The 15494-nt window shown below is 35.2% G+C and overlaps 1 protein-coding gene across 4 annotated transcripts in view; it reads left to right on the top strand.

Moving 5' to 3' along the window:
• The window catches only part of LOC103283358 (sodium channel protein type 3 subunit alpha), an 80511-nt gene that overhangs the window by 29910 nt on the left and 35107 nt on the right, over positions 1 to 15494 (top strand). Inside the window, exons 11-15 of one of the 4 annotated variants that reach the window (XM_028141081.2) lie at positions 3116 to 3316; positions 4480 to 4612; positions 5986 to 6224; positions 13430 to 13603; positions 14563 to 14919. In XM_028141081.2, coding sequence (XP_027996882.2) covers positions 3116 to 3316; positions 4480 to 4612; positions 5986 to 6224; positions 13430 to 13603; positions 14563 to 14919 — 1104 coding nt within the window. Of the gene's footprint in view, positions 1 to 3115; positions 3474 to 4459; positions 4613 to 5985; positions 6225 to 13429; positions 13604 to 14562; positions 14920 to 15494 lie in introns of all 4 variants that reach the window. The other 3 variants (XM_028141080.2, XM_008138618.3, XM_054722797.1) reach the window with 3 other exon arrangements.

The following is a 15494-nucleotide window of genomic DNA, read 5'->3' as shown; positions in this document are numbered from 1 at the left end:
AAACATACTTTTAACTTGAAATATTATTGAGTGGACATTTCTATCCAATAATGACTTTGTGTGCATTTACTAGAACATCTTCAAATTCCCTGCATCGTCCTCCACCTTGACTTTTCTAAAACCACTTGAGTTCAGCCCTGCATTGTGTTTTACAGACCTGATTTCTTCTATTCTCCCTTCTGTTACTGAAAACTAAGAAAAAGAGTTCAGATTTACCTTCTGGGCCCAAGGTAACATAAAACCCTGGGATGGACGTTTTGGCGTGCCTGAGGCAAAGAAAGATGATCTTTCGCTCCTCAGAGCACAAAAGCTTGTTTTCCCTGGAGAAAGGACTGCCGCAGCTGTGGGTATTCCCTGCACTCTGCTGCATCTTTCAGTGTGTTATTTTTGGTTTCTTTTCTCTGAATACTATTTTTGTCATCTTCTTTTTCAGTCTCCATTGCCTTGAAAGCTGTGCTCACACCCATTATTATATTTTCTAAAGAGTGAATAGAAGTTTCAAATAAACTCAAAGATCTGGACCGCCTTTGAAAACACCCTGACATAAAAACATGCAAATTAAAGGCATGTACAGGATACATTATGAATGTACCACATACTCCCAACCTTTGCATACAGAATTTCAATTGCCAAAGATAGCCTCTGAACATGAATATATTAAGATGATTATTCTGACCTGTCCTAGGGATTAATGTAAGAGTGTAGAGTGAGCACCACCTGCATAGAACCACCTGGTGAATATTCAGATTCCAGAGTCCTACCCTCTCTCACTGAATCCTAATTCTAGAAGGCAAGGACCTAAAAATGCACACTAAAGTTTCAAAAACAAGTCTGGACATCATCAAGGTACTGATCATTTAAATTGAATCTGAGGAGATTTAAAACATTAACATTCTTTATAATGGGGGCTGAATTAATTTCTCCATAATGCCTAATTTCTTGATCAGTTTGATGAGTGGAAATCCGCCTAACTGCTGTCGATAGTGAGTAGATAAACATGTTGTCATGCAGACACAGCCGCAGGTTGGACAATTGGCAGTCGGTATTTCCTGTGGCAATCCTAACCAAACCCAAAGCAACGGCACCTTTTCATTTTATTTATTTTATTTTCATATATTTTTATTGATTTCAGAGAGGAAGGGAGAGGGAGAAAGAAATAGAAACATCAATGATGAGAGAGAATCACTGATTGGATGCCTCCTGCACTCCCACACTGGGGATTGAGCCTGCAATCTGGGCACGTGCCCTGACCAGGAATTAAACTGTGACCTCTTCGTTCAACAATTGATGCTTGCCGAAACCAGTTTGGCTCAGTGAATAGAGCATAGGCCTTCGGACTCAAGGGTCCCAGGTTCTATTCCGGTCAAGGGCATGTACCTTGGTTGTGGGCACATCCCCAGTAGGGGGTGTGCAAGAGGCAGCTGATCAATGTTTCTAACTCTCTATCCCTCTCTCTTCATCTCTGTAAAAAATCAATAAAATATATTTTAAAAATAAATAAATAAATAAATAAAAAATAAAAGCTGTTACTTGTTCAAAAGAAATTAAAAAAAAAAACACAAAAAACAATTGATGCTCAATCACTGATCTATGCTGGCTCTACCAGTGGCACTTTTTTAAATGAATAGTATCTTCCCAGAGCATCCCTGATATAAAGAGCAACAAAGATTATTCTAGTGCTTTGTAGTCTGGGAAAAGTCATAAAAATAAAGCTACGAATGAGGCCTAAGAAAATCAACATTACCTAATTAGGCAGAGGGACCAAAATAAATTTGATGGAGTTTGCCTTTCCAATGTTTTTCCCCACTAAAATGATTTTATTTGGTTTTACACTGAAGCTTGGAGAAAGAAAGGGTAGATCCGTGCATATTTATGCTGACATATGACTATGTATGCACATGTATCTGTATGTACGAATACATTATTACCCTGGCTATGCAGAGAGTTAGGAGAGGTCAGGAGAGACGAACTGGGGGAGCAAGGGGGAGTGTCACAGTCAATGAGAAAGGCAGTAAACAAAGATTCTGCAGACTGAATAAAGATGTCTTTGAAAACTATCAGCAAGGCTAGAATAAAAGTAGAATTATTTGGTGCTGCGAGTTTAAAATCTATCCAAACAGTGAAAGAAGAGACTTCATGCTAAATCCTCATTTTCCTGTACCAGAAACTATTAACTTGATTTATTTGTGAACACATGTAATACAAAATGGTTTTGAATCATCCAGTTCCTTTTAATAAAATTAAAGTGAGATCAGAAGGATAAGCTGTGTTTTATATCACCCTCTTTAGCAAAGTCAAGTATATATATCTTGCCTTTTAAAGCACTTAGCGTTAAATGTTAAGTAAGAAAATAATTTATAAAGCAGTTTAGAAATACTCTCTGTTGTCATTACTCTGATATATGTTCTCTCAAATAACGTGAATCATGATTAGCCATTTGGGAAACTGCTAGCAAATTTGGCAGACAGCATCATAGATTAACTTTATGACTTTTACTCCCAGGTGGATAGAGACAAACAGGTCCAGAAAAAAGAATAATTTCCTGTCAGAATCCAAAAGAAGTGAATGAAGAGAAAATAGTTTTGTTTTTAAACCATTATCCAGAAGTAAAATATTTTCTACAAATATTTGAAATCTGAGCCAACATTCTCACTTGAGCCATAACTTATTTTCCAAGTTGTATGTCCTTTCAGATCATAGTATTTGGCAGAGAAAGCAACCTACTACTTGTTTAACTACCACTCCCACCAAAACAAAAAACAAACAAAAAAACCCACTTGTCCTCTTCAGCATGATGCTCCAGCCCTATAACAGTGTGATTAAAAAATACACCTCACAGTACTAGATGAAGATTAAATGAAATGGTCGTGGACTTAATAAATTGCAAATCAATAGTCTTAGTAAAAAAAAAATGAACACTTTATACATAAATTTGCATTGTGATCTATAATGAAAATATCAAAACCTATGTGTTCTCTATAAATTTGGTTACCTGTGTTTAAGAGCAAGACTATGCTAGACCCAAAAGAAAATAGATTCTGCAATATCAGGACTTTTATTAAATAATCGTGTGTGTGTGTGCCCCCCATTCCTTTCTTCCTTGCTCTCTCCTCAGTCTCTGCTAAGTATCCGTGGCTCTCTGTTTTCCCCACGACGCAACAGCAAAACAAGTATTTTCAGCTTCAGAGGTCGGGCCAAGGATGTCGGTTCTGAAAATGACTTTGCTGATGATGAGCACAGTACATTTGAAGACAGCGAGAGCAGGAGAGACTCACTGTTTGTGCCCCACAGACATGGAGAGCGACGCAACAGTAACGTTAGTCAGGCCAGTATGTCATCCAGGATGGTGCCAGGGCTTCCAGCCAATGGGAAGATGCACAGCACTGTGGATTGCAATGGTGTGGTTTCCTTGGTGGGTGGACCATCAGCTTTAACCTCACCTACTGGACAACTGCCAGAGGTGATAATAGATAATAAGTTAGCTCCTACTGACATTATATACCAATTTGAAATAATCAAGGCCTAATAATGAAATAATACATTATTTTTTTAAGGACTGTCATTTTGGAAGCAGTGCTTAAAAATTATGTATTGTTCATTGAATGCAAAACAACGAACTTTTTAGAATCAATTGAATTGTATGAGACCATTAGCTTTCAAATGCTTCAGGTTAAAAAAGCCCAGTTTTTAGAATCTGGGATGAAATAATATCTGCAAATTCAGTAGACCTACCAACACAAAATAATGAGCACTTTAACAATCAAATCATTATTATAGATATATGATCACCCAGAATTGTATAATTTTTCACATTCTGGAAATTTCATATACATAAAATTAAATATTATAGTGAGCAATATAGATAATGGGCAGTTTTTACACAACTGTCAATATTACAGTGACTCAAATATTTTGATATCTATAAAAATGGCTCTAAAATGTTATTTCTTATAAAATGGCATATAGAAATAATTAAGAAAATCTCAGGAAAGCACACACATTTCATTGTACATCTGTGTTTGTGCATGAAAAAAATTGGCCCATATATGTCATTATTGTCAATATAGCCTCAAGTAAAATAACTTACCCTTGGGACTATATAATCCTGTTATTTATTTGGGGGGGAGATTGATCTGATTATAAGTTATTGAAATAAGCAGAAAAACAATTTGAATGTGAACAAGATGAAACAATATATGACATTAGCATGCTTATGAAAATTTCCCTGAAAAATCCAGCAGGTTCTGCAATATAATTTCCCTATACAATTGCATTCTAAATGGTGAATTCTTGGTAAAGGCTATCACCTATGATAATTTTTTAAAAACTGTTTATAACTTAAGGACAAATTCAATATTTTATTACTTGAAAATTGTGACTTGGAAAAATTGCATGTAGCATGGTTTTTCAAAAAATGCTATGTGGTGTTGTATTAGTCATTGAAAAGGGTGGTTTGAACCATCAGTATTTGGTTTGCAGGGCACCACCACTGAAACAGAAGTCAGAAAGAGAAGGCTAAGTTCTTACCAGATTTCGATGGAAATGCTAGAGGATTCCTCTGGAAGGCAGAGAGCCATGAGCATAGCCAGCATCCTGACCAACACAATGGAGGGTAAGAAACAGGCCATGGGGCAGGCAGCTTTCTATGATCATATGCTTGTGGAACCTAGGTCTTCTCTTTATATTACCACAGTTAATTACCCAGGATCAGAACTATATACTAGAACTAAGTAGATGATACATGGAACATATTATGTTCCCACTGGTTATAAAAACTAATATTGTTCTTATTTCTTTTTTACTTCGGTCCTTATCATCTCTGCAGAGTGACATTTCCCCACTTGATATTATATCAGTGATTATTTACCCTTATATTACATTATCCTTAAGCAATTAGAGTAAACACTTCACTTTTAAAGTGTTGGTATAAAGAAGCACAAAGAAACTCAATCTCTAACCTGTTTTCCAGGCAAGGAGGTGGTAATAGGGTTCACAGAAGCATATGAGTGAGTTAGACAAATCAAAACATGTGCTCCACTTCAACAAGGACCCTAAAAAATCTCTCCCTCATCTTCCACATTCACAGAAACCATTACATCTCCTCAAAGGAGAGCTGACACAATGCTTGCTAATTTTGACACAGGGGAATGGGCAGTAATTACTAATCTCTTATTCATTCATTAAATAAGTCATCACTTCTTGAAGTTTAGAAGGATAATTAGTACTGCAATGTATGTTAATTATATAAGTCATACCTAACATATGTTCTTTAGAAAGCATCAGTTACATTTTGTATCTTGTTCTATTGATGTATTGGATATCTGAGCAGTCACATCATTATTTTTTAACAGGCTTCACCCATTAAAATTACTAGTAATTTTTTATATATTAGGCTAAACTTCTGAAACATATAAAGAAATATGAATAACAGAAGTAGATTTGGGTTTCAATCTATACTAAATATATTTAGATAGATAGATAGATAGATAGATTATATTCTCATTGTGTGCCAGATCAGTGCTGTTGTGGAAACAATCAGAGGAAAGAATAAGTCACATGTATTGATAAAGATCACATCTTTAAACAGTGTTTTTAAAAAGGTACTTTCAAATTAAACAATAATTATTTGATACACTTAATATTCCTATAAAGCTGATACAAAATCTTGTTTTGATGAGAGAATATATCAATTTAATCAACTATTATCTAAGTTATTAGGTAATGAAGTTAGTTTGAAGCAAAATAATAAATTCAAAGTGTTAATTTTTTGTATTTAATTAAAGAAGAAATAACGTCTATTTCATGACATTTTTAATGAACATTTTATGAAAATATTTAATGGGATTGTCTTCTCAAGGTTGTTAAGCTGTTTTATCAACTTCTATTCCCCAAGTAGAAATGTCCATTTTACAAAAATAATGTATAATCTAGAGCAACAATTCATTTTCAATGTTTTTTACTAACTCTTCTTTATTCTTCTTCTAGAACTTGAAGAATCTAGGCAGAAATGTCCACCCTGCTGGTATAGATTTGCCAATGTGTTCTTGATCTGGGACTGCTGTGATGCATGGTTAAAAGTGAAGCATCTTGTGAATTTAATTGTGATGGACCCGTTTGTTGATCTTGCCATCACTATTTGCATTGTCTTAAACACCCTCTTTATGGCCATGGAGCACTATCCAATGACTGGTCAATTCAGTAGTGTGTTGACTGTAGGAAACCTGGTAAGTTTATTTGAAATTTACTTAATTCCTTGGGCAGGGGTGGGGGATATAGACCAAAAAAGAAACCCATCTGTGCTGCATTGAAACAAAAAATATAGTCTTTTTATTTTCCCACAGGAAAAAAAAAATCTAAAGAAACATTATAGAGAATCTCAGTGATAAGGTCTAAAATTCAACTATTTCGAATGCTGATTGTTTAGATCAACGTCAGTCTGATGGATAATGGTCTCACCAGTTGTAAACTTGTTAAAATTTTTACTGTCATTCTTGCTGGAAATAATCGGTCTAGCGAAACCATCAGATCTAAATCTAGCTCCATAAGCATGAATTTTAGAACACATAGCCTCTTAAGAAATCATGTCCAATGAAAGGAACACACAGTTTAATTTCTGTACAATAGAGGGCATAGTTATTTCAAATTGAATTACCTAAAACAGCAATTTTCAACCGTTTTCATCTCATGGCACACAAACTAATTACAAAAATCCTGTGGCACACCAAAAAAAAATTGTTTTGATGATCTGACAAAAAAAAAAAGTATAATTTTGATTCATTCACACCGATGGCTATTGTTGTGTTGGCTCTTGACATTTTTTGATTTGACAATCTAAGGAAAAAGAGGTAGTACCCTGACTAAGTAGTCAGGTATTACATGTTTAGAAAATTCTTGCCACACACCAGTGTGCCTCTTGCAGCACACCAGTTGAAAATTGCTGATCTAATAAAATGTTTCAGTAGTATTCACACAAAGAAGAAATAGTTGGTAAAATGCATTTGTAATTTAGCCATAGTTTTGGTTCAAATTTCTAGAGCAGGCATCTATGTATGTGTGTGTTGACATGTACGTTTCCTCCTAAATTATATAAAGAAATTGGAATGAATGAACAAGTAAGAAAAGTATTTATTTAGATTATTAATTAAAAGATTCCTTTTGGCACAAAAGAGAAAAAAACTCAAACTAGCTTAAAGTGGGGAGGGGATGACTTGTGGAATGGAAAGGCAAGATAGACTCCCAAACCACATAAAGGGTAATTTTGTAGTTGGGCTCCAAGAAATTGCTTTAACCAGGGCTTTGATGTAGCCCAAATAACCATTGCGTCTTTGTCTCCGTCAGGAAACATGCTTGTCCATAGATCACTGGTTTTACCTCTTGTAACCTCTGCACTGAAAAAGGACTGGCTCTCCTTTTCAGTTCCAGTTCAAATTCTCTCATGACATGATTTTGGCATCTCTCTGCCATTCTTTGGCAGAGCGTGGGTTAGATGCTCACTTCTGGTTTAATCAGTCTGGCAGAGGGTGGAGTCATATGAAAACATGGCAGACTAATATAATCATACACGTGGAGGAGCAATCTCTAACAAAAGGTAGAAAATACTGGGCAGACAGTTGCATAAAACTGCATATACATCTATCCCCAAAAGTGGTTTCAATTTCACTGCCTTATTTGTTTCAATAGACCCCTACCCACCAGATTCTTGAGCAATTCTCCATCTTTGGCACCTGTAATATTGATTTTTTTTCTGATTGTTCTTTGATTTTTGTAATCAGTCCAACTCTACTTCTTTGCTTATGCTTATTACAGCTATGACTTTCACTCAACATTTTTATGTACTCAATAACTCTAGTAATTATTTACTCTTGTGATATAAGCTGTGTTCAAGTAAGTGCTATATTTCCAACTGCTACAGACCATTGATCAAAGACAACTTTAAATATAATAGATGACAGCTGAAAAATAATCTTTCTCTCAGTTTATTGAGAGTCCTAAAAAATATCACTTCACTTTTGTGTTACCTCTAGTAGTGGTCAGCTTCAAAGATAGGAATCTTATAGCCATTCTAACTTCCTTTCCCCTATTTCTTGTATACAAATTGAAATTAAGACCCATTACTTCTTCATTCAAGGTATGTCTTTTTTATTCCTATAACTATTATTAAAATAACATTCTTAGTACTCTGTACTCAAGTGCTATTACCTTGCTAAAGTATCTATTGTCTATATTTGTGGGCCAACACTCTTTTCTGTTTTTTAAGACTCCCCCAATCCCATCTGACCCCATCCTTCCTATACCATCTTGCTGTGCATTGTTTCTTGATCAATCACCATCAGTCCCATCAGTATAGCCTTACCACTCTACCACACAAACACCACACACATTTTTATATAGTGACATACAGGAAAATATCTCACTGTTGTCTACATTCACATTTAGAGTATTCTGACTCAAATTACCTCATCTTAATTCTGCATATTTTTTAATGTTCAATTCTAGTCTTATCTCCTCTAATGATATTCAGTCCAATTAAACACTCATTTCTTAACTCCAAATGCATTTGCAAATAAAACATGGTTCAATATTAAACACTTTCTTGTATCATAATTATTGATTTTCAAATCTATTATAAATTAGCTCAATGGCTAAAGACATGCTTCCTTTTTCTTTTGTATCTCCAACAGTGTTTACATGATTGTTGCTCAATAAATAACCAACTCATTGTTTCCTATCCAAAAGGGTTGATTCAGGTAGCAAGTTTTTGTGGAATAATGTGGGCTTTAGAGTCTGGTGGAACTGGGTTTGACCTCATTGCCAGTGCTTACTAATAATGTAGCATCTGGACACGCATGATAAAACATCTGAGTCTTTGTTTTCTATTATTGAAACGGATATAATACCCATCTTCCAGAGCTGTTGTGAAGGTCAAGTGAGGTAATGTGAAAACATTTAGCACTATGCCTGGCATCTAGCATGTGCTCAATAAACAATTTCCTTCCTCTAATATCTGCTATTAACCTTTCTTTGAAATACTGATGGAAATTAGCTCTTGTATTTTCCCCAGGATATTGGGATGTTAGGGAAGTTGAACAAATAAGGGAAGAAATTTGTCAGAGTGAGGCAGGAAGTTGAGATTTTATAGAATTCCAATGTTGAAGCAATTGAATATGGAAGCACATGATAAGAGAGGCTGTATTACAGTATTATCAAATGGAAAAGCACTAGACTAAAGCACCAAATCTGAGTCCAAGTCCAAGGGGTCATGCTAAATATCTGGGAGATCCTGAAAAAGCTGCTTAGATTTTTGGGCCTGTTTTTCTCATGAGTACAATGTTTTGACCAGATAACTGTTCATGCCCCACTTAGTTCTAAAATTCTATAACTTTAGGAGTAGCAATGAGGATAATGAGGCAGGGAAGTGAGGTGGAAGACTGATAACTGGTAAAACTATTGATAAATAGATGTTAATGATGGGGAAACAAGGCTCATCAAGATGGAGAGTGTGGATGACAGGAAATAGACTTGAATTAACTATTTCTAACCCTAAGAACAGGAGAATGTGTAAACTGACTGTTTCTATTGGTTGATAGTTCCTTAATATTATTAATAACATATAATATTCATAAAGAATTTTATAGTTTAATTCCTCATATATCTTATTTTATTCCAAGAACTTTATACTAAATGTTTACATATGAAAAACTATGTATTTCACACATATATAATATATATATTTAATATGTAAGTAGGTAAATAAAATATTCCTTATATCATTGGTACTTAGCTGGCTTTTGACCACATTATATACCTTGGATGGTTGCATTTCATATTTTGTGGGGTTTATAGTTTGCTCATTAAAATAAATTTATAATTTCAAATGACTACACACTCCTTTTAAATAACAGCATAGAGGTTTGGGTTGAATTGGTTAACACAAGAATGTCTCATAAAACAATTGCACAACTTTCAGTCTTTACTTAGATCAATATGTCCCTTTTTCATCCTATTTCTGGGGCATATAAAAATTATATCACTTCTCTGCTGGTTGGGCTGATTAAATTTGAGTATCAAGAGACCTCAAATTGCTATTGAGTTTCTCCAAGATGCTCTATTTTGGTTTTGGTTTTTATTGTGTTTTGATCATTACTCCAAGAAATCTTCCTGTCAATCATAGTAGGTTTGACAACCTTTTCATCACACAAACATTTCCAACTAACTTGTAACTATTTTTCCAGGGAATATAGACAAAGATTTGTAGTTCTTATTTGTAGTTCCTAAAGAGTTGTGGTTACTTTATTACTATAACTCTCATTGTAACCAGTGATTAAGGTTCCATGATATATCCTTAATATACTAAACCTAGAAGGGAACTCAGATAATGGTACCTGCTCTAAGGATCTTACAGGTTGTTTGAAAATATAAAAGCCTAAAGAAACACAATTAGCTAAATTATTTTAGTTAAATGATATGTTATAGAATGGTAATTTAAAATTTCAGGACAGGAATATGATAACTCTTTAAAGCAAAAATAATGACTCTCATTTATTGAAAGATAAAATCCTTGCAAGCCAAATCTTATAATTCACCTGGGATGCCTCTTGCATGGAGTGCTATTTTGCTATCTAACTCCTTCCCTGGTATGGTATAATATAATAAAATAAACCCTTGTCATCTCCAACTTTTAGTAGGGCTCTTATCCTATATAATAAAGAGGTAATATGCAAATTGACTGTCATGGCCCTCACAAGATGGCTGCCTAGGACCAGGCCAGCAGGGGTGTTAGTGAGGGATGACCAAACGACTGAACAAGCAGGCTGCGTGGTGTGACCAGGTTGGCAGGGGGGTTAGTGAGGGATGACCAAATGACTGAACAGCAGGCTGCGTGGAGTGACGAGGCTGGCGGGGGGGCTGTGAGGGGCAACCAGTCCAGCAGGGGGGGGAGTTGGGGGTGACCAGGCCAGCAGGGGGGCAGTTGGGGGCAATTAGGCTGGCAGGGGGAGCAGTGAGGGGCGACTAGGCCAGCAGAGGGGGGGGTTTGGGGTGACCAGGCCAGCGGGGGGCAGTTAGAGTCAACCAGGCCAGCAGAGGGGGCCAGTTGGGGGCGACCAGGCTGGCAGGGGGCGCAGTAAAGGGTGACCAGGCCAGCAGGGGGGGGGGGACACTTAGGGGTGATCAGGCCAGCACGCAGAGGCAGTAAGGGGCAATCAGGCAGGTGGGGGGGGGGCAGTTAGGGGCAACAAGGCAGGCAGGAGGAGAGCGGTTAGGAGCCAGTGGTCCAGGATTGTGAGAGGGATGTCTGAGGGGTCCCAGACTGGAGAGGGTACAGGCTGGGCTGAGGGAACTCCCCCCCCCATGCATGAATTTCATGCACTGGGCCTCTAGTATAACAATAATCATGTGTATACCAATTTCTGAATAAAAGTTGCAAAGTCATACAATACTGATAGAAGTCTAAGAATTTTAGACACAGATCTGATAAATCATCTCAATAAATATCATCTGACAGATGAGGGAAATGAAAATCACAATGTCAAAATTTTTCACCATTTTAAAATATATTTCAACTTCTTCTAAAACAAACAAAAAACAACTACAACAAATATTTAAAGCCACAGCAGGTCATGGCCGTGGTACAGGCAGCAGAGGGCCCTGGCTGTGGCGGTGGTGGGCGGGGGCCGGGCCAAGGCCCTTGCATGAATTTCATACATCGGGCCTCTAGTGTGTGTGTGTGTGTGTGTGTGTGTGTGTGTGTGTGTGTGTGTGTGTGTGTGTATTGCCATAGCCTTGTACATATCCAGAGATTACCAGTTCTTTCTTTTGTTAGCATTTTTCGATAGAGTTTTAAAATTATGTAAACATAGGCATCATAATCAGTGTCCTTGGTTGACCTCAGCTAGAATAAGGAAGACTTTATAAAAATTATTATTCACTGACAATGCTAAACCTAGACTAAAATGTACCAAAAACAATCTTATTGGCTTTTAGAGCCTAAATTGAAAACATTTAAAGCTATAAACGATGTGATTTTAAATTTCAAATTGTAATTAAAATGTTACTATTAAAGAGAAGTGTAATGTTGAGATTAAATTTTAGATGAAAGAATGTAAGTTTAAGATATAGGTTTTTATAATGCATGATATCTTCTAGTTTCTTCAGAAGAACTAAAAAGATCACCTTATGATTTTCTATAGGAAGAGATATTTGTAGTTCATTTACCTAGATAGCTTCTAACTCTTTCCCGGGTAGTTCAATATATTTCTATTATTAAGCTGCCTATTTCAAATAGTAGCTGCTTCTGAAGCTTTACATAAGAAATGCTATATGTATAAATCAGAACTTATTTTAGATTCAACAGGGGAAAAATAACCATGGTGAGTCATTCCATAAAATGAAAAAATAATCATATTTCAATGTACACTCCACAATATGTCTGGATTTTCATGTACCAAGCTTGCTTGAAATACATTTGAGTGAATAAATGATGAAATGGAGATTTTTTTTTTCTGGATGGGTTCTTTCTTTAGGTCTTACTGTGACTGGGAAGATGAGATGTAAGCTCCACTTATATATTAGTAAGAGTAGATAAAGATTTTTAATTAATATGATGTTTTAGGAAATAATTTTGATACTGTTATTTTGACAGAGTTTCTCCAAGGTAAAGTCTAACTTACCTTGGTAAATAGTAAGTTTTACTTCACAGTCCTAAAATACAGCTTTTACTTATAGTTATTTAAGAGAATTGCCTTAAAAGATTTCTAATTTTGCAAGAGTAATTTCATAACTCTTTGTGTCCTTGGGCCTCTTTGCCTATGGTTTTGAGTTAAGAGACAAATTTTGAGTTTGTTTTATTGTTTTTCTTTCTATTGTCAAATAGACATTCATGCAACCACTCAGATAATTTATTAATCTTAATTATGGATATATGCTTACTGAGGATGTTCTCCTACTGCTTTAATGAAATCTGCAGTTCCTTGTTCTGTTAATCATTAACCTCAATTCTGAGGCATGCACCCAGAGATCATTACTATAAAACATTTGTGGCACACTCTTTCAGGAAGTTTTTAGGACTTTTTATAAAATCATAGAAATAAGACATTTATTAAAAAAACAAAAATCATGAACAAATTATGGTTTTTACTAAATTTAAAATATTTTTGTGTAACCTCCAATAACACAGATTTTTTTCTTAAAGTACAAATACTAAAAAAAAAATGTGATTATAGAAGCATAGTGTACCAAAAATAGCAACAATTTCATAACTGTTATTTAGTATCAAATTTAAAATGTGAACGATGAAATGTTTTAAAATCAGCATTTTCCTGAAAATCTATCAGATTTGTTAAAAAAACAAAAACAAAACACACCTACTTAAAATAGTCCTCTGAAATAAAATGCTAAGCTTGTATCAAGTTGTCACATTTCTTTACTGTAGGTCTTCACTGGGATCTTCACAGCAGAAATGGTTCTCAAGCTCATTGCCATGGATCCCTATTATTATTTCCAAGAGGGCTGGAATATCTTTGATGGCATTATTGTCAGTCTCAGTTTGATGGAGCTTGGCCTGTCCAATGTGGAGGGATTGTCTGTACTGAGATCATTCAGACTGGTATCTGCACACAGACTGTTTATATTTTCTTTTTCATTAACGAAACATTTATTCTGAAAGTGAATCAAAATGTATTTATAAAATATTTACTTTGAATTTTAAATTTATCCCAATATGTGTGGCAGTCTATGAAAATATATAAATGTTCTCTTTAAAATAAAGTGTGACTGTTTTCTAAGAATGATAAAAATGGTTGAAACACTTCATAATGATTAACTCTGTAGGGCACATTTAACAACACTTACGTGTTTCTAAAATTATGTTTTAAATTCCTTAACTTCTTTTTGCTTTAAAGTCTATAAATAAATGCAAATAAAAACTTTAGGTCCCAATTAATCTTAGCTTTTTATCAACCTTATATTAGTGGGAGCTACATTAAAGGTACATGTAGAAAATATTTGATAGCATCAGCATTTTAAACAATAGTAAAGCAAACTTTTTGAGGTCAGCTAAAAATCTTTTGAAAAATATGTAAAATTTTGTTGAAAATTAAGTAAAATGTGTATTTTTCAAGTGGAAAGAGAGCTTTCTATAAGTATTTTTTATCAAAGTAGTTTATTTTTTATTTTGCAAATGTGCACTAAGATCTGTATTTTTTACTCTCAAAAATATAGTATGAGGATGATATTAGTTTGCTAAATTTATAATGTCTTTAATCAAAATATTAATGTTTTCATAGTATCTATTGATGAATCAGAAATGTTTTACTTATCACATCTGAAATATTGTATTTTTTTAACTTTTGCATTTAAATAATATCATGATTTGATTTGCAATTCCAATATTATTAACACCCTTTTCTGGATTCGAATTTGTTTTGTATGTTTTGAAATTTTTATATCCAAATTTGTATCCCACAGAGTTGGTCTACAATATAGTACACTAATTAAATGATGTTTAACTACCTTCAAAAATTATATTGTGATTACTGCTAAGAGTAGCTTTTCACTTGATTGCAGCTTCGAGTTTTCAAGTTGGCAAAATCCTGGCCCACCCTGAACATGCTAATTAAGATCATTGGCAATTCAGTGGGGGCTCTGGGTAACCTCACCTTGGTGTTGGCCATCATCGTCTTCATTTTTGCTGTAGTCGGCATGCAGCTCTTTGGCAAGAGCTACAAAGAATGTGTCTGCAAGATCTCCAGTGACTGTCAACTTCCACGCTGGCACATGAATGATTTCTTCCACTCCTTCCTGATTGTGTTCCGCGTGCTGTGTGGAGAGTGGATAGAGACCATGTGGGACTGCATGGAGGTCGCTGGCCAAACCATGTGCCTTATTGTCTTCATGTTGGTCATGGTCATTGGAAACCTCGTGGTACGTATGCATTGCAAATATTCATAATAAGAACAGACCAGCCAGCGTGGCTCAGTGGTTGAGCATCAACCTATGAACCAGGAGATCATGGTTCGATTCCCAGTCAGGGCGCATACCTGGGTTGCAGGCTCAACCTCCAGTGTGGAGCATGCAGGAGGCAGCCAATCAATGATTCTTTTCATTGATGTTTCTATCTCTCTCTCCCTCATCCTCCTCTCTGAAATAAATAAAAATATATTATTAAAAAAAAAAAAAAAAACAAGATCAGACAGTAGCTAGGAAGGTAGGCTGACACTGTAGACATATCTTTGGTTTTTCATCAATGACTTAGACTCAGATCCCAGTGCTGGCACTCTAAGCATGGGCCAGTTACTTAACTTCTCAAGTTTCCAAACTATGAAACTGGAATGACAAAACTGAAATATTGTGATTGCTATGGTGATGATATCTGTCTGATGTTTGTTTGTTTTGGGGGAAAAACATTAGTTTTTTCTTCAAATAAATGTTTTTATAATCAAGATTAAATTTTTCATAATATTTTATAGCCTGGATTATTTTTATCCTAATATTATTTT

The sequence above is a fragment of the Eptesicus fuscus genome, chromosome 11 (assembly GCF_027574615.1).
Source record: "Eptesicus fuscus isolate TK198812 chromosome 11, DD_ASM_mEF_20220401, whole genome shotgun sequence".
Classification (NCBI taxonomy): domain Eukaryota; kingdom Metazoa; phylum Chordata; class Mammalia; order Chiroptera; family Vespertilionidae; genus Eptesicus; species Eptesicus fuscus.
This window is presented reverse-complemented; position numbering and strand designations above follow the sequence as displayed.